The sequence below is a fragment of the Colletotrichum abscissum genome (genome assembly GCF_030869225.1).
Source record: "Colletotrichum abscissum strain IMI 504890 chromosome Unknown Scaffold_67.1, whole genome shotgun sequence".
Classification (NCBI taxonomy): domain Eukaryota; kingdom Fungi; phylum Ascomycota; class Sordariomycetes; order Glomerellales; family Glomerellaceae; genus Colletotrichum; species Colletotrichum abscissum.
Genome location: NW_026850511.1, coordinates 71,243 through 92,222, shown reverse-complemented (window position 1 = coordinate 92,222; position 20,980 = coordinate 71,243). Strand labels below are relative to the sequence as shown.

Genomic DNA, 20,980 nt, shown 5'->3' with positions numbered 1-20,980 from the left:
TGAACTTCAAAAGCAATCCCCACCGATTAAGTGCGACGAAGCGTGCCCGCCTCTTCCAGAATTACAAAGTCCTCGGCTGGCGACTCTGACCGACGGTAAAGGCGAGCAGAGGGTCTATCTAGCTTGCATCGGCAAGTCCACTCCATCAACTACTCCTCGTTCACGAGCCTTCTCTCTTTCAAAATCGAATACGCCGTCGGGGATGAAATGCCTGTAGAGAACATCTACCCCATATCGGCAGGAACTCAACGCCGACTCTCCTATCATTTCAAACGCGACTTTGTCCCAGTTGAGTGGCGGTGTTCCTTCGTCCTCCTCATCATCATCGTGCTGGTCGCGAGACCGCCATTTGACCAGCAACCCTCTTCCGTACGGGCTGCTCTCAGCCCTCTCCACCATGTTGATATCCGGGTTTCTTGCTTCGCTTGGAAGACTTTGTGTCCAGGCGAGCGCCTCCTGCCAACGGATAAGGCCGGGCAGGTTCTTGGGTTTATCATTAAGCCTATCGACAACCACAATGCGACGGGCATAGTAGGCGTTACTTAATCCTTCTGGGAGGTACCATGAAACCGCCTCCGCCCTGTCCGCGATGGCCAGACGATTCTGGACTTCCCTCTCGTGATGAAGTATGCAAGCTGCGGCGTGCTGGAGACAGTGTGCGTCCTGAGGGTCCCGCGACGCGCGTGCGGCGAGACGGGCATACCAGGGGCTCTCTTGTGAAAGAACGAGGTCAAGCCCCACGTCCTCGGCAGAATACGGGCTCCCTGTTCCGGGCAGAGCTGGGAGGGGCATAGCAAAGACTTCAACTCTGTCTGGCAGCCCGTCAGAGCTGCGGCTATCTTTGGTGCCGTCAAATATGGCGCGGGCCAGGTCCTCAGTGCGTCCCGGATCAAGCGCGCCAGGAGAAGTGTCATAAAAGACGTAGGCGTACGCCGGGCGCAAGGGCGTCAGAGCGGCATCCTCCGGAGTGTCTGCGGGGACCGAGTATGCCACGAAAGCCGGAATACCGTCATGGCTAGGCGCTGAGTGAACGATGGTCTTGGGCTTCGGTTGGAGCTTCTTTCGAGGCGCCGGCCTGTCAAAGTCGATTGGCTGCGGCAGCGGCTCCTCGTCCTCCCGGTCGTGCACTGGGTCAGGCGGGGGCGAGGGTTCCGCGAAGCCGAGTCTGCGGCAACCATAACACATTGTTTCGATTTTCTTCGGCAGTACAAGCAAGCAGTAAGATTGGATTAATGGGCCGTCATGAAAAAGGTGTGTGTTGGGCTGCGGGCACAGTTGAAATCCTTGAAGAATGATGACTAATCATAATCATCCCAAGCTGTAGTTTCACCAGCATCACCACAGCCGATGCGATGAATGACTGACTGATTGCATATCATTTTCCCCCCACCTCTTAGTTGGCTACTGCTCGTACCCCGTTGTTTTCCATTTCTTGATATAAATGGAAGTTATCAACTGTGCATTCTCCGGTACATTCTTCAGAAGTTTACTCCTAGAAGCATAGTTGATGGGAATATGGTGGTGGTAGATCGCAGGGGCACCTATACACTGACCGGCACCTTATCTTGACTGCCAACCATCCGCTTTGACAGGCATGAAATCAGTCTTGAATCTCATTGGTGTTATTAAAAGCATTGCTCTTACAAAAATGTCTTCGTGATTTCTATTACTAGAATAATCTTCTGCAATTTGCCATCCCCCGAGCGCCAAGCAGCAGTAACCTTTTTGACAACATCGTGTTGCACAAGTATCGAACCCCACAAAGCCGTGCCTCTGTATGTGTGCTCCAGCCATTTTGTATAACTGCTGTCATGATTCTCCAGTATATTCGTTCAATTGAGGTGGAAGAAACGAGTCCCAATCGACCAAGGTACTCGCGGATTCTTCCCGCTGCCACATGTCCCAGTCAAAGCCACTGTCGGGTGGCATCGAAATGTCCATCTCATCTAGAAAATAAGTCGCAGGCTCCTCAGCTAACGAAGATTTCGGTATCTGAGACGATGGGTCCCCCGCAGAGTCTTCTTGCGGATGATTATTCATGTTGCCAAAAGTTTGCGAAGAGTCCCGCTGTATGTGCCGCGGGCCCGTCTCTCGAGGTCCCTGGTCACAGAAGTTCTTTCCGCCCTTGGAATGGGGGATTGCTGAGTCTGGCTGAACCAATGTCTCATGAGAGGCTACAGAATTTGAGCCTGGATGAGAGAAATCTTCTCTCCCATAAAGGGGTAATTTGAATGTCACCTGCGGTGGGTGTGATGGCCCCGGCTCCTGTGTATCTGCGGCGGCTCTTGAGAGGCCGGGATCCTCATCGACAGATATGTTCTGAGACCCGATCCGTTGGTCACCCATCATGCCTGTAGTGGTCGAATCGAATATGTCGTGAAATTGGTCTGCGACTTCGGGCCTGTGAACTGCGACGATTTCCCAGAGTCTCTTCAGCATCTCGCCAACCATGTCACGAGATGCGCGAAACTCAGTCGGGCTGGAGACTTCGCGGCGTTCGAAAGCTTGCTGGGCCTCAGGGTCGAATATGGAACGGGACAGCAATTCAATCTTTTCTGTAATGAAGTCCTCGTGGTTCTCGCAGACTGCTTCTTCTGTAATGAGATCCTCATAGTCCTCGCAGACTTAAAAGGTGTTAGTTTACAGGAAAAAGCGGCCGGGTAGAGCCTTAGATAGCCGACGCAAGGACTCACAAGGAGACTGGGCCCAAGGGTCACGGTTCGGAAACAGAACGCCCCAGACTTTCTGAAAAGTGCCCAAATGCTTCTTATAGGAAGCGTCGGTGCCTTTCTTGGGCCTCATTTGGCTGGCTTCCTTAAGTACTTCTTCGATAGCTTTCCAATCGTCCTCGTCCATGTGCAGTTCGTCCCGAGAGCCCCCAAAGTGCATCGAGCGCAAATGATTCCTAATTAATTTAGAATGCCTGTTGCTCTTTGGGACAATGCATCAACTTACTTCAGATCACTGAATGTCCTGAACGAGGTCGGCGCTCGACAAGCTCCACCCACCAAGTTCCGATACCCGATGAAGTAGGGACAAAGCAAGTGTTTGCTTGGCTCGTCGCGCCGAGCCCTTTTGGCCGGCGGCACCTCTCGTTTCTTATCTTCATCTTCATCTTCATCCTTGTCCCTCTTGAGTTGCAAAGGCGGTGATAGGTGGGTCGAAATGGCAGCACTGGCAGATGTTGCTGAACTTTGCGTTCCTGCCCCATTATTGCCAGTCGAACGCTTTCCGTTTGAGGAACTTCCTCCATCGACCGCTTCATATTCCACATAATTTCCCAAGGTGCGTAGAATACCCGTGAGCAGTGTTGATACCTCCGAAGAATCATGGCCTCGCGGTATGAAATCTTGAAGTCGACGTTGAAGGACGTCGACTACGGCGTCGGCATACTTTGGGCTGGCAGCTAGCACCCTTCGAATAGAACTCTCCAGTGGATATTTGTCGTCTGACTCGAGTCGTTCCTCGTCTTGCCCAAAGTTGTTTTCGGAGGAGTCATCACTGTGGTCGCCATCTATGCTGCAGGGCTTTTGGTGTCCTTCTTGGAACGGGCCAAGGGAATCGTCTTCAGAAAACGAGCTGGCTGTCGTATCTGAGATGGACTGCTGGCTGACTTGATCGTCGAATATCGACCCTGTTTGAATAGTCGAGTCTGCAATTGAAGATACGGATTCTATCAGTCGTTCAGATCTTTCTGAAGTCGTCTGCGCTCGAGCCTTCTCAAGGGACGTTGTCCCTGGACTAAACGACGGAGTCAGTCAGCGTCCCACTGTTGCGCTAGGGTAAGAAGCAACTGACACTTTGGGGGTAAACTTCCCGTTGTGCTCGGAGCTTAATTTTGGAAATCTCTGAAGCCAATTTGCCCGATCTGCCGAGTTTTTTGTGAAAGCATTGTCTAGATTTCTGATTCTCTCTCTCAAGCGTGCTAGGTACGATTTTCTTGGTTCATGTGTGTTTCCTCCATTGACAAGAAAATCATCTGAGCGATTGTAGTCGTTCTTGAACGCAATCAACCACCCAGGCGAGGAACTTTGGTGCGATGGTACTCCCGTTGCATGGGTCTCCGCTATGGGATTGCGGGGGGCTGAAGCCTCAACTTCTTTGTCGGGGCAAGTCGGTTCCACAGGAAGTCCCGCTGTCGTTGGTATCACCGCGCCGTTGTCATCACCGCTACCGCAAGGAGGGGATGGAGGCATGTCGTACACTGAGGAAAACCTTTTCGTCGCCCACAATGCTTAGGAATTCTGATAATTGAAGTTGTAAGGCGATGACAACATGGGAACGATCTCAGGCGGACCGCCGACTTTTTGTACCAACCCGAACATAAGTTAGCAGAAGAAAGGGGTTAACTTGTCCAGGATCGTGGACAAAACTTCTGGTTGGCCTGCTTGGTAAAACGCAATGTCGTCGTTCGTACCTTTCCCACCTACCCCCTGAGGTAAGGTACTTCAAGTCCTTGTATCCCACCAAAGCAGGTAGGCTGTGGACGTTTGTGGCGTTCATCGACCGCTCTCATTGGAAGACATCATCGATACAGTGCTTTGTCTGCCGGGCGCTAGGTATTTCCCCAGATGTCCTCGATTGTGGGAAAGTTCGACGTATATGACGTACCTCAAGCCACGATTAAGCAATCTTTGGTACGCTCGTGTGATCAAATTATGTCCATGCACTGAGGCTCGAATTCCGCTGGCAGGGAATTTCCAAGACCATACAACGGCGTTCTTCTTCATCGTTATTAGCCTGAAGCTTCTTTACGATGTCGATAAGATCATCCAGGAGCGCTTCAAGTGAGTCTAGGACTCGGGTTTCCCCCGCATAATACCCCGGATTTCGAGGAGGCTGGTGGTTTCCACATTGTCCACCTACCTTATTCGTCCCGGTGCTTGAGTGTCAGGGTCAAACATCACCGACAGCCGTTGAACAAGTATGTAGTTGTTGTGCTCGGAAATTCCGAGCGCAAGCTCTGAAGTTCTGAACTTCGTTGCCAGAAGAGTCTTGGAGTGGTACGTGCTGGGAGTAACCCCGCAGATCCGGTATTCCCGCAGCGGCACCGGCTCGGGCCTCTACCTGACCCTGAGACCCGCCGAGCAGTGAAGCATCTATGCGTTTCGTCTAGTCCGATAGCTATAATAATCTATAATGAAGCGGCTACAACTGTGATATTTGAGCTTTCAAGCCTCTTTGACAACTTCAGCTTCACGCGATCAACTGATACTTTTTTTTCGCATACTCTCTATTGACCTTCATCTATGCAAGCATCCAAACGACCCAACTTGCTCGTCATCGTCGCTGACGATCTGGGGTTTAGCGATACAGAGCCATACGGCTCCGAGATATCCACCCCGGCTCTGCAGCGTCTTGCCAAGGATGGTCTGCGTATGACAAACTTCCATACGGCCCCGGCATGCTCGCCTACAAGATCCATGCTTCTCTCTGGCACGGATAATCACATTGCTGGACTGGGCCAGATGGCCGAGTTCATGATGGGTGGGCGACAAAAATACGATGGTCACCCAGGATACGAAGGCTATCTCAACTTTCGCGTTGCTGCTTTGCCTGAGATACTTCAGGATGCCGGCTACTTCACTCTGTGCTCGGGGAAGTGGCATTTGGGCATGACTGCCGAAACCTCGCCCTCTAGCCGCGGTTTCAACAAGTGTCTTTCCTTTCTCCCGGGCGCTGGGAATCACCACAATTACGAGCCGCAACTTGATGCGAGACTTCCCCCTTTCATCAAGAGCTCTGGCTTCTGGATGGAGAACGACAAGTTTATCGATCGCAGCAAAGACTTGCCCGAGAACTTTTACTCGAGTGACTACTTCACCGATCGCCTGCTCAGCTTTTTAGAGGAGCGCACAGAGGAAGAGAAGCAGAAACCCTTCTTCGGATATCTAGCATACACCGCACCACACTGGCCACTACAGGCACCACGGGAGAAGATTGCCAAATACCGTGGTTTGTATGATGACGGACCGAAAGCTCTCCGAGATCGACGTCTGCGTCAGCTTCAGAAACTGCATCTGGTCCCGAAAGATGTCATTCCGGCGCCGGTAGACGTACCCGGTGCTGTTGAATGGAGTGAAAAGAGTGAACAGGATAGAGCCACAGCAGCCCGAGCCATGGAAATCTATGCGGCCATGGTGGACAAGCTCGATGACAATATCGGGCGTGTCATCGATCACCTCGAAGCCAGTGGCGAGCTCGACAACACATTCATCGTCTTTATGTCTGATAATGGTGCCGAGGGTTCCACCATGGAATCCATGCCCATCATGGGCTCACTGGGCATCCAGGAGACACTTCGCCAATTTTATGATAACTCATATGAGAACATGGGAAATGCCAACTCCTTCATCATGTATGGGCCGCAATGGGCCCTTGCTGCCACAGCACCTTCGCGAGGCTTCAAAGGTTTTACCACCGAGGGCGGCATACGGTGTCCGTGTATCGTGCGGTATCCTCCCCTTGTGAGGAAGGAGGGAGGCATCAGCCACACCTACACCAACGTCATGGATATCCTACCTACGATGTTGGATCTGGCAGGCGTGTCGCATCCCGGTACTACTTTCCGCGGTCGTGAAGTGGTCGCTCCACGAGGGAAGTCCTGGGTCCCGATGCTTAGCTCCAAGACGTCCGAGGTATACGGCGAGGGTGAGGACGTTGCCGGATGGGAGCTTTTCGGCATGAGAGCGATACGGAGAGGCAAGTACAAGGCTGTGATGTTGCCTCCACCTCATGGCACCGGCGCATGGGAGCTTTATGACATTGATAGGGACCCAGGCGAAACTAAAGACCTGGCCGCCTCAGAGCCGGGAGTTATGAGCCAGCTGCTTCAGGACTGGGAGATTTATTTCTCCGAAACAGGAATGATCGAGTATCATGTGAGAGGGGAAAAAGTTGCAGGCATGTAATATTCTGGAAAAGATGCATAACAGCTTAGCGTGGGACGCATACAGCAGGGGAAAAGCATCTGTTATGTCGTGCTTTTGTTACTATATATTGGACTTTGGGTGATTTATTTTTCTTTTTGTATATGTATCTGTATGTCCAATTGTTATGAGCTCCCTAGCCGGTGAGAAATTTGTGGTGATGGTTGAGATCTGAACTGTAGCAGTTGCTGATGTCCGCTTGTAGTTCCCACGCTCTATGTTTATAAGCCTTTTTATTCTTCTTCGTGTCTCTAATCTTGAACGGTATGTACTTGACAGACCGGAGACTGTTCATCATAGCTCTTTTCACAGACAGTGTCTCACCAACTCATTCTCGACACTGAGACCGTATTAATCGTTAACTTTATCCACCAACAGCCTATGAAAGCTTCGCTACCGCGCAAAACCATCCAGGCTTCCTCTGAGGGAGACTGCACCATCTCCACACTCCGCACATCAAGCATCTAGTACATGCGGAGAACATGCTCAACCTATCACAAATATATCAGTATCAAAGCTACCAGTTCTCAGCACCAAGGGAAACTTACAGCCGGGCTGGGGCTTGCAGCACTTCATCGTCTCCATGCCAACGGTGCCGGGCTCAGATCGCTGCCTCTCGCCAGTGATCTCACAAGTCGTCTGGCAGGGCAAGTCCTCAGGAAGATCACAGACCCACCCATTGGTGAGGCCTCGCGAGATAGGACCGACGTCCGACTTGCAGACCTCGGGGGCGGAGCGGCAGCCCGCCATGACGCCGAGGGACATGGAAGCAATAACGAATGCCTGGGTGAACTTCATGATGACTGATTTGTGTGTAGAAAAAGGATTGAATGTGATATTATTGCAAGATCGACTCGATGTGGTTAGCGGGTAGTTACAATCACATCTACAGAGCTCGAGCGCTACTACTTATACCTGGAAGCTGAAGGACCTACCCGGTCAAATGTATGTTGGCGTCCGCGTACCTCCGATCCCCAGTTTCTGTTGGCGAGTCTAATAGATTGGCTGGTCGTGAGTTCTGGCCTCATACTGGCTTTACACTGTTGATCATAATCCCCATGGACTTTTGATTCATGATCCGCTATTCTTCTCCGTACTGGCGAGTCAGTACGAATGAGACGAACGGGTCATCCCACGCGGCGACAAGCGAGTCATTGTACGTCGTTGAGCATCACCAGACTACAGTGCTTCATGCTGACCCTGAATACGGCAGGCTGGCCAATCGGTCTTGCAAGCCCCCACGGAGAATGAGGGTCATAGTATGACTCCCGCGGTGGTTCACTCGCGGTCTCAGTGTGGAGTCACCGCGTCAGGAGGTTTCCGCTGTGTGATGGTGTCTACGGAGTACTCTCTCGGGTCGTTGATCACTCTATAGATATCCTCTTCCTTTTATATAAAAGTTATGATAGTATGAAGCTCTCAATATTGGAAATTGGACCTTTTGGCATTCTATACCGCCTCGAATGACGTTGTAACGGGGCAACATACGATGCCCAACTATCTGTGCAAAGATAGAGTTCACCTCACACCTGTGTCTGATAAATGAACGGGGCAATGCCGCGGGCCGCCCACGGGCAGTGGAAGTTTCTGCAGTTGCGGCTATAACCAAGTGTCCGTGTTTGCGGCTCAACAACGTCCCGCGTGTTAGTGAGCCCGGCCGCAACCACAAGGAAGACATCGTGAATCCACTTTAGCCCACCAAAACTTCAAAAACATACAACACCAGGTATTCGCTGGTCGTCACCGACCCAACTACTAATCCGGCCCTCATTGGCTTATCTATGGGAGAGCGGACGGGATCCCGAGTTTTCCAATGGGTATGGTCGTATGTGGTTGTTAACGATGGTGAAGCAATTCATAGAGGCAGCTGCAAGTTGTGGAAGCTGGACGTGGCTGCACTTCTGGCTGCACAGTGCCACTAGAGCTGCAGGCAAACAAAGTTCCGCCCAAAGAGACCTTGAAGATGCTCATCTCATTTGCTTTATTCATTAGCATAGAAATTCGGATAAGTTAGGTGGACCCGAATTCACAGCTCAAGCGACGTGCCGGCCTGGAAGAGTAAATGAAGCTGGAGCGAAGCTACTTCCCACTGGTCTCATTGGCCAATTGAGTTTCCCTGTACACCTGCCTGTTGGGTCTGCGTTTTCCAGCCTGAGCAGGGGTTGGGTGCCGTGTTAGTGGGGCCGACCGGCCGGCCGAGAATGACCGCCGCTGCCCCTCAAGGGCGGGAGCGAGGGCGGTGCTCCCCAAGACACTTGCGTGGTAAGTTTCCTGTCATGACAACGGAACATAAGAAGGGTTCCTTGCTCCTCATAATTGCATTCCAAGCTCTCGATAGACCTCCAACGTAACTGAAGGCCACTGGCTACCTTAGTTGCAGCGAGGTTAGATCAACTGGAGCCTGATGAAGTGGGGATTTGACGATAGATTCGACGGTATTGTGCTAAGACCAGCCAGGAAACACGGCCAAAACCATTATGCGGACTGCCGAAAGCCGGTCAGGCCAGACTCTATTTTTCCCTTTCAGGTCAAACCATATGTCCTCGAGATCCAGCGCTGTATGGTTGTCTTTCCATAGTGCAAAGTTTGCTGATTATCAATCACGGTGGAGATTAGCACACAGCACCGAGCACAGGTACTTATATGCACTGGTTTCCCATAATGAGACGAGCACAGCTATCAACGAGAAAGTAATGGGAAGACGTTCACGATAGCCGTTCAAGATGGGCGTCTTCTCACCTGACAGTCTTCCGTCAGAGATTCTCCACGATATACTCAAGGTCCTCGAGATTAGTGATCCCTGAAAGCAAAATGACTAACACGCTATAGCATCTAAGCAAGCACGACCTCTGCAGCCTGCGCCTAGTAAGCCGCACATACGCAGCCTTCTGCCTCCCCCACATCCTCAAGCTCATCGCGTCAGAGCTCCAAGAGTCTCCAAAGAAGCCATTCGAATCGCCATCCTACATCCATCGGCTGACAAAAAGCTGCTCACACGATATGCTAGAGTCCGTCGTCAAGCTTGGCGTACCCACCGACGAGTTCAACGCGCAGGGCGAAGCGGCACTGCATGTGGCGGCCCGCCACGGCTGCGGGAGTGATTGCATTCGGATCCTTTTGGCTGAATCCGCGAACCCGGACGTGGAGAGCCGTCTTGGGTGGACGCCGCTCATGATTGCGACGAGGTACGGCCATGTTGAAGCTATCGCGGAGTTGATACGCGGCGGTGCTCGGCTGGATCGGAGAGGGTTTCATGGCTGGACGGCTCTACATGTCGCAGGCCAGAACGGCCGGGAGGATATCTCCGAATTGCTTGTAAGGGCGGGAGCAAGTCTGAGGATTGCCGATAATGATGGTTTGAAGGCGACCGATACTCCTGTGGGAAGGGTAAGCAGTCATCTCCCATGATAATATGTGAGAAGGCGACACAGGCTGCTGGTTTCCTCCGGTATCCCACCGCCATGATTCTGGAATGAGACAATCCCGCGCTTGGCTGCTGTAGATGAGTTGAAGGAAAAGACATCCCATTGGCATTGCAGCTAACTGCCTTGATCACCTAAGAGTATCGTGCGCATTTGCGCATGCCTCACCGAGCTGAGAATAGGGCGTGCTCTCCCCTCATGATGACTGATCTGTTGTTTCTGCTTACACACTCTTCAACATCCAAATACTTCACCGAGCCCTTCACCGAACATTACATGTCATTGCTAACCCGACGCGGAATGGGCCATTTCACTCTCTGGAGAATACGAACACGCGTGCCGTCGTGCACGGTACTTCCGAGTCGACGAGGCAGTCAAGGTATCTCACGGTGTCAAGCCATCCAATTGCCGAATCGAGTCAAAGGCTGCAGTGCGTATATGTATTTCTTAGACCGGGATCAGAAGTCACCTCACTTCCGGGAAGGATCCGATTGTGCGCAGGGGCAAAGCACCGGCAGCTCCATAATTCGCTCCGTCTTACGGCATTAGCTCGCTCAACCGATCTCCGGATACACTGCCCCGCCTTGCGGGCCGTGGCTTTATCTGTCTTACACTTGCGAGCGGGGCACCGGGGCTAACCTATCGGGGTACGCCGTCGCGGCCGCTAGGGCCTATATAGCAAATGATTCATCGCGGCTATGCGTTTCCAGGTGCAGATCACCCGTATACAGGGTGTCTTGCCTGCATCGTGCCAGATGAACATTCCAAACGCTAGTAGTGTGTGCGTGCGTGCATCTGAACTCATTGTGAGGAGTAGAAATAGCCATTGACTTCTCTTCACTCCTGACCATCACAATTACTCAGTATCCTCCAGACATTGAGAATCACATGAACGCCACATTAACACAGTCCGACAATCAGCACCTCAACTCAGCTTCGCCCGCCATGGACGCCTCGAACAAGCCCACAATCACGTTCTACGACATCATCCTCGATCCAAAAGCCTATCCAATGGCACCGAACCCGTGGAAGACACGGTACGTGAAACGACCCCCGCCCCCGCATTTCACTCGCGGGGAGAAAGACTTCAAACCGGCTAACATTCTACAGCTTCGCGCTCAACTTCGCCAAAGTCCCCTACCGCACAACCTGGGTTCCCCTCAACGCCGTCGCCGAGACACGCAACTCACTCCAACTCCCCGCCAACCGCAAACACGACGATGGCACTGACTTCCCCACCCTGCCAATCATCCGCGACCCCCTCGCCTCTTCCTCCAGCTCGGGAGAGAAGAAGGAAATCTTGGTAGGCGACTCATTCGACATCGCGCTGCACCTGCAAAGAACCTACCTCGCCGACAAAAAGCACCAACTCTTCCAGGACGGAGAAAACGGCAGCAGCACGGTATCTCTGCACCGCATCTTCAACGCTTTCGTAGACCAAGTCTTCAGCCAGTACGGCGCCCCGCTCGGCGGCTTCTACATGCCCCTCGACCCGCGCACCGCCGAGGCCGACAGGCAGTCGTTCCTGGACCGGTTCCCAGGCAAGAAGTGGGAGGACCTCGAGATCCCACCCGGTTCGGAGGTAAGGAAGAAGATGCTGGCGGATTTCGAGACGAACTTGGAGGCTAAGCTCGGTCCCTGTTTTCCTGCCGGGGGAGCGGGTCCATTTATGGACGGGCGCGAGAGCCCCGTGTATGCGGACTTTATTGTCGGTGGCTGGTTACAATTTATGAGAGGGTGTTTGCCTGAGTGGGAGGCGTTGAGGAATGAGTGGTCTGTTGGGAAGTGGGGGAGGCTCTTTGATGCGCTTCAGGAGTGGACGGACGTAGATGGGCGAGAGGGCGTCGTCCCGGCGAGGCCATGAGAAGACAGTCTTCCCGTAGACTCAGCAGGTGTTCACTCTGAACTCTACAAGTATGGAGTTCTTGATCGCAGGGACTGAATTGGCTCCAAAAGGTTCGCGGCTTTCATAGTTCAAATGTTTGCTTGCTTCAAAGTTTATCCTTGCCATGAAGCGTTCGTGGTGTGGACAAAGACCACACTATCCCGTCAACGTACGCTTGCGAGCAAGTCTCGCTACGCTCCCACGACGAATCGAGTATTCCGACCAAACATCTCAACATCTGATGAGATCCAAACAAGACGCATCAGCCTTCAGACCTTCCCACCTTTCCACTCCCACCACACTTAAGCGGCACCGCAGTAAGCGCTCTTCCACAACAACCCATTCGAGCTCCTGGAAGCAACGCAGCCTCCCGAGCCGCTATTAAACCCAATCCGCCCCTTGGCGCCACCGCAGTTGTATCCGTCATACAGATCGCACCCGCCGCTCGTCTGGGCCCCGTTACCCCGCCACGCGCCGGCGACGTTGAGACTCCCGCTGGCGCCCGGCATGCCGAGCGAGAAGCAGTCGCCCGCGCTCCCGCCGCTGACGTACTCGGCCGCGCGCGGGGAGCGGGTCCACCACGCCGCCGTCTCGCTGGTGTAGGCGGAGCAGCCGGAGTTGGAGTAGAAGTTGATCTGCACTGCTTTGCCGGATTCATAGTTTGCTGAAACGGGGGTCGCCAGATGGAGGGCTGCTGCTGCGAGGAGCGTGAGGATGGATGGGGCGTACATTTTGGGTGGTGGAGGAGCAGGTTTGTTCGATAGTCGTTTGTGAGAGATGGAGGAGTTGATGATGGGCAATAGGAAGTTTGCTTGAACTGGATGGCTAAGGGCTGGATGGTAGGTACCACAACCGCCCGAAGCTGAGGTTATATACAAATCCTGCTCTCGAGATTTGAGGCTGCCAGCTGCCATTACAAAACCATCGACTCCATTCTATGAAGCAGACAGACATTGAAGCAAAAGTTGATGCCTAGACTAATGGAATTTCGACTGGCTTCTTAGTAAGGACTTCCTTGGTACACTCTGCTAGACAATTCTACCTTCCAGTCTCGTCCCTAGGAGCCCGTAATCGTGGGGACTCTCAGGAGTGGGCGCTGATTCAGCTGATCCTTTGATGCAACTTAAACTCGACGGGATGAACCACGCGGGAGGACCCGTCCCGCTTATTTCGGGCTGCAGCATGTACGGGCAAGGGTGTACCCTGCGGGGTCGGTAGCGGAACTCCGCCGGCTTTGGAGTAATCGAGAAAAAGAGGACACTAGACTTTGTTTTTATGGATATTCGATCGAGGCAACGGCCATGGGACTCGAGAACAAACAGAAAGCTGTCTTGGACTACCGGCAAAAGTGCCAGAGTCACGAGATTACATCGCAGAGCCCACGTTGTGAGAAATTGGAGACACATAGAGCTATCTACGTTCTCTGCAAATCCTGCGACGTTGACCAAGATTGTCTGCCACGTCTTGAACATTGCAACTGTACAAGTCTCGCCGACGTCTACAAAATTGATAACAATATTGAATCGAAGCCATTGTTTCAAAGCCAATCCTCGCCAACTCCCATACACCCATCTTTTCAACCCCGTCCATCACATGTAGTCCATAAACCACAGCTTACACCAAAACCTCACTTCAAGCCCTCACAAATCATCAATAAGAGGACTCAAACCCTGCGCCGTCCCAATCTTATCCTCAAAGAACAGCTTCAACCGCTCAACACGTATTCGGTCCCCCATAAACCTCTCAAACTCAACCGGATTCGTCGTCTCGACATCCATGATCCCGGGGTACCCCGCCGGCGGCGCTGCATCCTTCCTCACACTCCACAACCCCGCGGCCGTCGCCGCCGACTGATACTCATCGCTCAGCATAAAGTTGTGAAGCAACTTCGCGCCCTCCGGACGCGGCGCGTCCCTGAAGACAGCCGCCCTCTGCGCCCACGTCACAAAGGTGCCATTGGTGGGTATGGACACGTTCAGCGGCGCCGGGGGAGCGAGGCCGATGCCCGCGGTGAAGGTGGCGGAGAGAGTCGTGTCGGGCGAGGTGAGGAGGGTGACGGGCGTCCCGGTGCCGCGGACCCAGCGCGGGTTCTGCGCGAGGAGCTTTTCAAACCATTCGTAGCCGAACTGTTGCATGCTGTTGAAAGAGAGTGTTAGCTGAGTCTCAGCTACGATCTGTCTGGACAAAAGACTTGGCTTTTGGTTTAGGGGGGAAAGCCCGGAAGAAGTAGCTGTACTCACATCAGATCAAACGCATACAACACCGCATCATCATCGTTAGGATACGTAAGAACAAGCCGATCCTTGAACCTCGGCTCCAAGAAATCCGTAAACTCTTGCGGGCCATCCTCCTCCCGGTCCGCATTCCAGATAAACGTCCACGCAAAAACCGAAACCCCGTACCACGCGCCGCGAACGTCCCGGAACGCGGGGTGGATCTTGTCAAAGTTGACGGGCTGGTAGTGCAGCAGTGCGCCCTCGAGGTCCCAGCGCGGGTAATCGTGCAAGGTCTGCAGGATCGCCGTGTCGACGTACAGCGCGCCCGCACCGCCGCCGGCGCCGCCGAGAGCGGAGAGGGCGAGCTGGCGGTCAATGTTCCCGTCGTGGAATTTGGACACGTCGACGGTGATGTTGAGCGTCATGCCGGGGAACCGGGACTCAAAGGCCCGCTTGAGGCCGTCTTGCTGGTTCGTCTCGTCGCCTCCGTGCCAGGCTGTGACGATGCCGCCCTCGGCGAGGGCGGCTTGGTGGATCTCGTCGAGGGTGCGGGTTTCGATGATGGGGGCGCCATTGAAGCCGAACCTTGTGTCGTATGCTGCGGCTATGGTGGCGAGGCTGGTGGCGGTCAGAAGAGTTAAGCCGATCATCATGGCGAGAGGGATTGGCCTAAGTCGATGATGAGGGGGTGAAGTGTGTAAGTATAATCCAAGTCGTGGAGGGAAGCTGAGGATGATGAGGATGATTTTGCTCTGATGAGAAGTCATACTATGAGGGATGCGACATCCGCTATATGTATCAAAGTTGAACAACACCGCTATTGCTTGGAAACATCTTGCCGTGTAAGTCTACAACGAGACTACGGGCCGGTCAACAGCATTGATTCTCCCACGGCATCTCTGTTCAGACCACTCCTCTGCTGAATAATTCAGATCATCCAGCCTATGCCACCTTCAAGGCTCAACGTCGCAGAACCTGCATGTTCTGGCTCGACCCAGATCGCGACGACTTCAAGAAAATCTCAATGTTGGTAAGCATCGCGGTCACAAGCAGTGTCTACTCCAGAAAAGGTGGTGAATAAAAGAGCCGACGCGCGCGGTAGACTTACAAACCCAGTGGGGACCTCCAGCCCCGGCCGACCCCACCTCATGAAATAATGTCGCCGTAAGGTATTAGTCTGCTTCTCTCTAGCGTCTTCTCCCCTCACTACATCGACCACGCCGCATTTTCTAGTGTTTGTTGGAAAGAATATCTGCTTTGCCCTGTCTCCGTAATCGGAAGTATGGGCTGACACATGCCACGGCCGTGGCCACGGCCGTGGCAGTCAGGCCAAGTTCCCTGATGAAGATGAACTCTGCCGAGATATCGTGCAAGAACGGAAGAGGGCGAAAGTTGATGCCAGGGACTAGTTTGAATTCACATTACATGACGCACCGGGGCCATCCAAAATTTAAACAATAAGCTTATTCCAATACACGCCGCCGAACATTCTACAAGTGCACTATACAGTATTTCGAGCGTTGTTGAGCCCCATGTAAGTAAACTCCCGACAACCTCTGATCGGCAAAAGCCAAAGTGAATGAGTGAGCCAGACTAGGTAGCGGGTTCAATACTGTATGAGTGACGATAGCCGCTGCGGTGAACATAGTCGTCGTTGTCGTTCCTGCGACCATGATAAAGAAATTCCCCAATTAGGAAACATGCTTGCCATGGATGAACCACTTTTGCATCTTGACCTCGTGCTCGTTTTCGGATCGCCGGCCGCTTGGGGGCTGAGAGTGGGTAGGGGTCACTTCCCGTAGCTTGGTCAGCATCGCATGATACCTAGGCAACAAGACTCCCTGATCGGAAGCTGGCGTCGGAAGCGGGCAGCGCCATCCAATAAGGGTCCGACATGTTTCTATAAGACCACCTTACTGACCAATGAAGAGACGTGAGTCTCGTGGATTTCTCGTAGAATCATTATTTCCCTGTAGTGGTGTCAGGAGCGAGGGCTCGCACTGACAGCATAAGACAGAGAATACAATGCAAATCTATTAATCTAGTACCATATTGAGAAAAACAGCCAAACTCCAAAGCTATGCTACGAGGGAAGGGGGTATCTCAGCTCCGGACCATGCTACAACACCTAGCACTAGCTGCTCTCTGCTTCCAGAGCGCGCTTAGTGCCCTCCTTTGATGCCACATACTGATACACATTGGGGTCACCACCGGTCAACTTCAACAGATGACGCTCGTACGGCCCGAGGGGCTCCTCCACCAAGGTCCTCCCTTTGGGACTAGTAGGAGCATTCTCCTTAGGGCCACAGTACTCCCAAACCCAGCGACCATCAGAGTCGGCGTCGGCAGGATGCTTCATACACTCTTGCTGATCCGACTTAGGTTCCCAGACTGGATGGTGCGGAACCGGGTCTTCATAAGCCGCATTCGAGTACACAAGCCGCCAATTCTTCTTCATAGCCGGGTTGTCCCACTCTCCAAGGTCATTCAACCCCAGGCCCTTGCAAGCCAGGCGGATACGGACCGATGAATGGATGCGCTCGTTCGTGTCCGTGAGGAAAGTAGCGGTTCGAGCATCCGTATGAGCATTGACTTGTTTGTACAAGCCAGGCGAGCGAATGATCTTTCCGGCCAAGGTGTAGAGAAGGTTCGAGGTCTTCTGAATAGAACCGAGACCCCAAGGCCGGAGGGGGTGGTTCTGGCCGTAGACGGGCTCCATTGCCCACTTGATGCTTTTGTCCTTGATTTGGGCCCTGTAAAAAGAATTGGACTGCTGCACGCAGCGTTCGAGTGCGAGATGGTTAAACTCGACACCAATGGATGCCAGCTGATCCATCATCCCTGGATCGCAATGTTAGGTATTGACCAGATACATCATGGAGGTAGACTTACAGGCAAGAGTGATGTTAGAAATTCCCTGATCGTTCCAGCCGCCACCGCAGTTTGAGTGGTTTCCCGGGAACCAGACTTGTCGAAGATCAGTCGTATGCCTATTAGCCTTAAGACGTTCCCAGACAGCTGGCTGGAAGGAATAGCGCGTCTCGTCGAGAGCCAGAGCCTGGAATGCGTGTTCGACTCTGTCAGACAGGCTCGTGTCCCAGAATCTAAACTCGCGGTTCGACGCGTAGATCCCAAGCTTGTTCAACCAGGCAATTTGAGGGATGCCCAGGCTACCGACAGTGTCCCAGACGGCTGTTTTTGGTGTCAGTTGTGGAGTTACACTAGGGTTGGGGGTTCCTTACCAACTGCTTTGACCTTGATGATATCCCCTTGGCCCTCATTCTGTTTGACACGGGTCATGCCGAGCTATGCAGGTTAGCATCTAGTACTCTTCATCACAGGGAACGTCGGATTTACCTTTTCTAGCCTGGCCCTGTACACCTCCGCCGCCCCCTCACCCTTGGGTTTGTTGTCGAACGGCATCGTGGGGAACTCGTCGCGGTAGCGGTGGTTGTTCCAGTTCTCCATGTCTTTAAAGATGGGCCAAAAGTGCTCGACACCTTCACGGGTCAAGAGTCCCAGGTCGGAAATCATGCCAGCGACGGAACGAACAATGTAAGCGCCACGAGAGAAGCCGACAAGGATGATCTCGTCGCCGTCGCAGTAGTTGGCGCACAGGAAGCTGTAAATGTTGCGAACTCGCTGTCGTGTATATTAGTACTTGTTCAACCCCCCTAATCAGATGGGAAAGGAGTCACGTACCTCTCCGAGACCGAGGCCGAAAGCACCGCCAGTAAGGGTGTCGAGGGTATTGCTGCCCGTGCCGACGCCAGACTCGTACTCGATGACTTGCATTCGACCATCGCTGCACCTCCGGCGAAAACACCTCGAGATGCGAGTCACATTTGAGGGAATCTGCAGCGACCCCTTGGGCTTGAGGAGCGTGGGCTTAACGTATGCACTCTCTCTATGGGGTTCCAGTCAGCAAACAAGATCAGTGATACCAAGCTGGGGAAATTGATTTAGTGACATACGAATTCATCCAGGTGCCGTCGCAGCACACGATCAGTCTCTTCGGGGAGTAGCTCATGTTAGCGGCTGGGGCGACCATGGCGAGCAGTAACCTGTCAGCAAGAAGAGGGAGGAGGACGGCGTTGTCTCGTAGGTTCTAGGTGTAGGTAACGAGAGGCGATGGGAGCAGAAGAACTGATGGAGATGAGGCGGTGAACGGAGGGATGGACGTCAAATCAGAGTAGAAGGGAGAAACGGGAGTCAAGGGGGGATTTCGGATCAGTTGCCGAGTCTTTTGGTTGAGCCTGGGTTTCTTTGAACGTTGAGTGGATATCGTGAGACTTGCAATCTTTACCTTCCCAGGATGCAGAAGCGGATGCTCCCTTCTTTATAACAACAGGGGGGGCGGACTGTGGGAAGCGCAAAGTACCGAACAAGGCATGCGGGAGGCACAGAAGAGGCATGAGAAAACGGAGCTAGGGAATCCGTAAGGCTACCCTATGAGGAGCTGTCGGGGAGGCATTCGCGAGTGAGATCCGGGCATTCCAGAGAGAGAGACATGAACAAGAGCAAGAGGAAGGAACCAGGAAGCGCGCAGGCGCGCCCTTCTCTCGCATCGCTCGCTTCCATCCACCACAATTGCCCACTTGCGCGAGAAGGGTGGGAGGGAAAACAGCCAAGAACGAGGCTGAAGTCTGACATTGGGAGCACAGAATAGGGAATAGGGAAGAACCAGGCAGGCGTTGCGGTGAGGGATGACTCTCGTGGCTGTTTGTTGAGCAAGAGCCCGGGGGCACAGCATTGCAGAAGAGAGGCGGGGCAAGAAGCGATCCAGGCATCAGAATAAGAGTTTGTAGCATCGAATACCTACCTTTGCGGCATTGGATGGTTCTTGCCGCCTTGATTGGTCGCCTTGCGGCTTACATCGTTTGAGCAGTGTACCTACCCTTGGGAAGGTATTTAGTACCTATGCAATGTAAGCGGGAAAGCGCAAATGTGGTGTTCTTGTCATCATTTGGGTGGATCGTGGGGGTGGGTGGTTGCACAGGGCAGGACTCGCTTGGCGGGGGCCGCCTTCCCATCATTGAGGACTCAATTTTCGGTGGCTTCTTGTGATGGGTGACACAGAGTTGCGGTAAGAGAAAAGGCATCTATTGGGTATCTCCGTTCAAGAACTTGAATGACAAAGACGAGTCTTGGAGTCACTTGCCGTGGAGGCGCTCAGCCTCGATGACATTACCAGTCACCTGCTCTCAAAGAATGGCTGAGAGGAACGAGTGTGAGCTCAGGGTAGTAATAGAGGAACAAATCCGTCGTCAATTGAATGACAGAGCCTCCACAACGGACAATTTTAGGAATTTGCAGTATCATTCGAGTCGCCTGCCATAGGTCAGCTTCTTCAATCGCTAAAGAGCTTATGGAAATGAGCAGGCGGGCAGTGCCGCACATCTGCATCTCGCTGAGCCATTGAAGAGAGGCGTCTGGGCATTGGCAAGGAAGAGACGGCACAGGGGAGAGCGACGGTCTCTTGCCTCTTGGGGCAGGTGACTGGGAGGTTCATTTCCACCAGAGGCGACGAGCAGGCGAACCAATTGACTGCAGACGTCTTGGGAAAGGTACCAAGGCAACCGTTTTGAGGCTCTCGATCCCGGGAGTTTCGTAACAAAATATGTCAACCGGGTTATGGAACTTTATTGGTATTGTTACTAGGTAGTTTACTGACATGCAAATACAGTTGCACCAATTCGGACTAGACATATGTCGTGGGATGGGCATTATGTTAAACTGACTAAACAAGTGACGACAACAATGACAGAATCAAAGTTAAAAGGCACCACATTACCCGTCTGCCACTCACCATTCGGCAACTCTCAATCTTCCACAACCTTAGCTTCACGGGAAAGCCGCCGTGCATACCCCGCCAAAAATGACTGCATCAAGCATCAGTTGTAAGACCATACCCATCAACATCTGTCCATCCAACCAGCCCAGCCCTACGATCGGGATCGCCCAGTCCCGCATCTCACCTCAGATTTGAGAACCACTCCCTGCTGTCCTAGACCAACCCTCATGAACCTCGTGATCGCCAATAGCGCACACTGCGAATACCCGTCGTGAGACCCTGCCTCAAGGTCAGACTTTGGAGCCGCATTAGACTATGCCGACGAAATGCGGGAGCGGGCATTCCGAGCAGTCATGATGGGATGAACCATCCAGCCTTGAACAACATCAGCCAGAGAACTCTACCAATCACTCTGTTTTCTACAGGGAAAACGTTCCGTCTTTCGAGTAACCGAATCAACGAAAATACGCACCAGCGCAAGTGCTCACGCAAAACATTCCGTAATCAACCACTCCCAAAAAGCCTCCGCCACACCCGTATCCCGTCTGACTGTACTCTGCAGCCCAAACATCTCGAATGACTCCCGTCTTACTTACCCCTCCAGCAATGAACCTTACCTAGTCTCTCATCCAATCCGCATCCGCCTTCTTTCCTCTCCCTTCCCAAATCCCTAACCTCCAAAATCTCCCGCACGAAGGCCGCCGAATTTCTCACGATGTAAAACACATCCACTA

At 53.0% G+C, this 20,980-nt stretch overlaps 10 protein-coding genes across 10 annotated transcripts; 3 read left to right on the top strand and 7 right to left on the bottom strand.

The window, feature by feature from the left end:
* Positions 1 to 114: 114 nt before the first annotated feature.
* Positions 115 to 1,185, bottom strand: CABS01_15461 (uncharacterized protein; the record flags this gene model as incomplete). Its single annotated transcript, XM_060548796.1, has 1 exon — positions 115 to 1,185. The coding sequence occupies one exon, from the start codon at positions 1,183 to 1,185 to the stop codon at positions 115 to 117; it is 1,071 nt and encodes a 356-aa protein (XP_060391786.1).
* A 624-nt stretch (positions 1,186 to 1,809) lies between these two features.
* On the bottom strand, positions 1,810 to 4,196 carry CABS01_15460 (uncharacterized protein; the record flags this gene model as incomplete). The annotated part of the gene is made up of 4 exons (XM_060548795.1): positions 1,810 to 2,624; positions 2,694 to 2,905; positions 2,956 to 3,741; positions 4,015 to 4,196. The coding sequence occupies 4 exons, from the start codon at positions 4,194 to 4,196 to the stop codon at positions 1,810 to 1,812; spliced, it is 1,995 nt and encodes a 664-aa protein (XP_060391785.1).
* Positions 4,197 to 5,249: 1,053 nt separating this feature from the next.
* On the top strand, positions 5,250 to 6,911 carry CABS01_15459 (arylsulfatase; the record flags this gene model as incomplete). Its single annotated transcript, XM_060548794.1, has 1 exon — positions 5,250 to 6,911. One exon carries the CDS (start codon positions 5,250 to 5,252, stop codon positions 6,909 to 6,911), a length of 1,662 nt encoding a protein of 553 aa, XP_060391784.1.
* Positions 6,912 to 7,415: 504 nt separating this feature from the next.
* Positions 7,416 to 7,727, bottom strand: CABS01_15458 (uncharacterized protein; the record flags this gene model as incomplete). The annotated part of the gene is made up of 2 exons (XM_060548793.1): positions 7,416 to 7,420; positions 7,478 to 7,727. The coding sequence occupies 2 exons, from the start codon at positions 7,725 to 7,727 to the stop codon at positions 7,416 to 7,418; spliced, it is 255 nt and encodes an 84-aa protein (XP_060391783.1).
* A 1,925-nt stretch (positions 7,728 to 9,652) lies between these two features.
* Positions 9,653 to 10,405, top strand: CABS01_15457 (uncharacterized protein; the record flags this gene model as incomplete). The annotated part of the gene is made up of 3 exons (XM_060548792.1): positions 9,653 to 9,709; positions 9,759 to 10,316; positions 10,361 to 10,405. The coding sequence occupies 3 exons, from the start codon at positions 9,653 to 9,655 to the stop codon at positions 10,403 to 10,405; spliced, it is 660 nt and encodes a 219-aa protein (XP_060391782.1).
* Positions 10,406 to 11,239: 834 nt separating this feature from the next.
* On the top strand, positions 11,240 to 12,215 carry CABS01_15456 (uncharacterized protein; the record flags this gene model as incomplete). The annotated part of the gene is made up of 2 exons (XM_060548791.1): positions 11,240 to 11,388; positions 11,462 to 12,215. The coding sequence occupies 2 exons, from the start codon at positions 11,240 to 11,242 to the stop codon at positions 12,213 to 12,215; spliced, it is 903 nt and encodes a 300-aa protein (XP_060391781.1).
* Positions 12,216 to 12,538: 323 nt separating this feature from the next.
* CABS01_15455 (uncharacterized protein) lies at positions 12,539 to 12,967 on the bottom strand (the record flags this gene model as incomplete). Its single annotated transcript, XM_060548790.1, has 1 exon — positions 12,539 to 12,967. The coding sequence occupies one exon, from the start codon at positions 12,965 to 12,967 to the stop codon at positions 12,539 to 12,541; it is 429 nt and encodes a 142-aa protein (XP_060391780.1).
* Positions 12,968 to 13,876: 909 nt separating this feature from the next.
* CABS01_15454 (ABC transporter) lies at positions 13,877 to 15,105 on the bottom strand (the record flags this gene model as incomplete). Its single annotated transcript, XM_060548789.1, has 2 exons — positions 13,877 to 14,372; positions 14,477 to 15,105. The coding sequence occupies 2 exons, from the start codon at positions 15,103 to 15,105 to the stop codon at positions 13,877 to 13,879; spliced, it is 1,125 nt and encodes a 374-aa protein (XP_060391779.1).
* A 1,481-nt stretch (positions 15,106 to 16,586) lies between these two features.
* On the bottom strand, positions 16,587 to 18,503 carry CABS01_15453 (uncharacterized protein; the record flags this gene model as incomplete). Its single annotated transcript, XM_060548788.1, has 6 exons — positions 16,587 to 17,293; positions 17,345 to 17,644; positions 17,695 to 17,734; positions 17,810 to 18,094; positions 18,155 to 18,359; positions 18,427 to 18,503. 6 exons carry the CDS (start codon positions 18,501 to 18,503, stop codon positions 16,587 to 16,589), a joined length of 1,614 nt encoding a protein of 537 aa, XP_060391778.1.
* A 1,136-nt stretch (positions 18,504 to 19,639) lies between these two features.
* CABS01_15452 (uncharacterized protein) lies at positions 19,640 to 19,858 on the bottom strand (the record flags this gene model as incomplete). The annotated part of the gene is made up of 1 exon (XM_060548787.1): positions 19,640 to 19,858. The coding sequence occupies one exon, from the start codon at positions 19,856 to 19,858 to the stop codon at positions 19,640 to 19,642; it is 219 nt and encodes a 72-aa protein (XP_060391777.1).
* Positions 19,859 to 20,980: the final 1,122 nt, after the last annotated feature.